This window comes from Egretta garzetta, unplaced genomic scaffold, assembly GCF_000687185.1.
Source record: "Egretta garzetta isolate BGI_Z169 unplaced genomic scaffold, ASM68718v1 scaffold993, whole genome shotgun sequence".
NCBI lineage: Eukaryota > Metazoa > Chordata > Aves > Pelecaniformes > Ardeidae > Egretta > Egretta garzetta.
Window position 1 is genome coordinate 125,290 of NW_009259051.1, and position 902 is coordinate 126,191.

The 902-nt window shown below is 65.6% G+C and overlaps 1 protein-coding gene across 1 annotated transcript in view; it reads left to right on the plus strand.

The window, feature by feature from the left end:
- Nucleotides 1–902, plus strand: part of CACNB1 (calcium voltage-gated channel auxiliary subunit beta 1) — a gene marked incomplete at its 3' end in the record, with an annotated part of 10,901 nt that overhangs the window by 5,224 nt on the left and 4,775 nt on the right. The window contains exons 3-5 of the mRNA XM_009635125.1: nt 195–314; nt 627–787; nt 877–896. Coding sequence (XP_009633420.1) covers nt 195–314; nt 627–787; nt 877–896 — 301 coding nt within the window. The remainder of the gene's footprint in view (nt 1–194; nt 315–626; nt 788–876; nt 897–902) is intronic.

Below are 902 nucleotides of genomic sequence, written 5' to 3' on the forward strand. Positions count from 1 at the left end.
TGCCCCTGCCTGGGGAGGAGGCAGCTTTCAGGGGTGGTTTCACCCCAGCATGCCCAGAGGCCATGATGATGGGCACCAGCCTTAAAGAGGGGGTCCTGGGACGGGGGGGAGATGGCCGCAGGGTCAGGCTCAGGGCTGGGTTCCCCGCTTTGGGGGAGGATGGCACGGGCTGACCCCTCTCCCCACTCTCCCAGGGTTCGGCAGAGTCCTACACCAGCCGCCCCTCGGACTCGGATGTGTCGCTGGAGGAGGACCGGGAGGCATTGCGCAAGGAGGCCGAGCGCCAGGCCATGGCGCAGCTGGAGAAAGCCAAGGTGGGATAGCTGGGCTGGAGCCCCCCCACCTGCCCTCGCCTCCCCGGGTGGGAGCAGGTACCCCTGCCACCCACTCAGCCCCTCTGCACCCCTGCCCCAGCAGGATGGGACCCACTGTGGGAAGGGGCTGATCCCAGGCACAGGGACCCCCCTCCAGCCCCCACACACTGCCCCTGCTCTCCATCCCCATGGCATTCCATCCCCTGAAGCAGTGGCCCCAGGATCACTGGGTGGCATTGGGAAGGCAGTGGGGTCTACTGGGTGGAACTGGGAATCTGGACGCCTGGGTTCTCACCTTGGCTGAGCACCCAGCATGCCTCAGCTGTGGGCCCAGGGCAATTAGCTAATGAGCTCCTTGTTAGTTCGCTGGTGAAAGAGGGCTGCGAGGTGGGCTTCATCCCCAGCCCCGTCAAGCTGGAGAACATGCGGCTGCTGCAGGAGCAGAAGATGAGGCAGAACCGCCTGAGCTCGAGGTGGGGCTCATCCCTGACCCCTCCAGCTCCTCCCAGTCCCCCCATCCCACCCTCACCCTCACCCCCCTCTCTCTGCTTCGCCCATCCAGCAAATCAGGAGACAACTCCAGCTCCA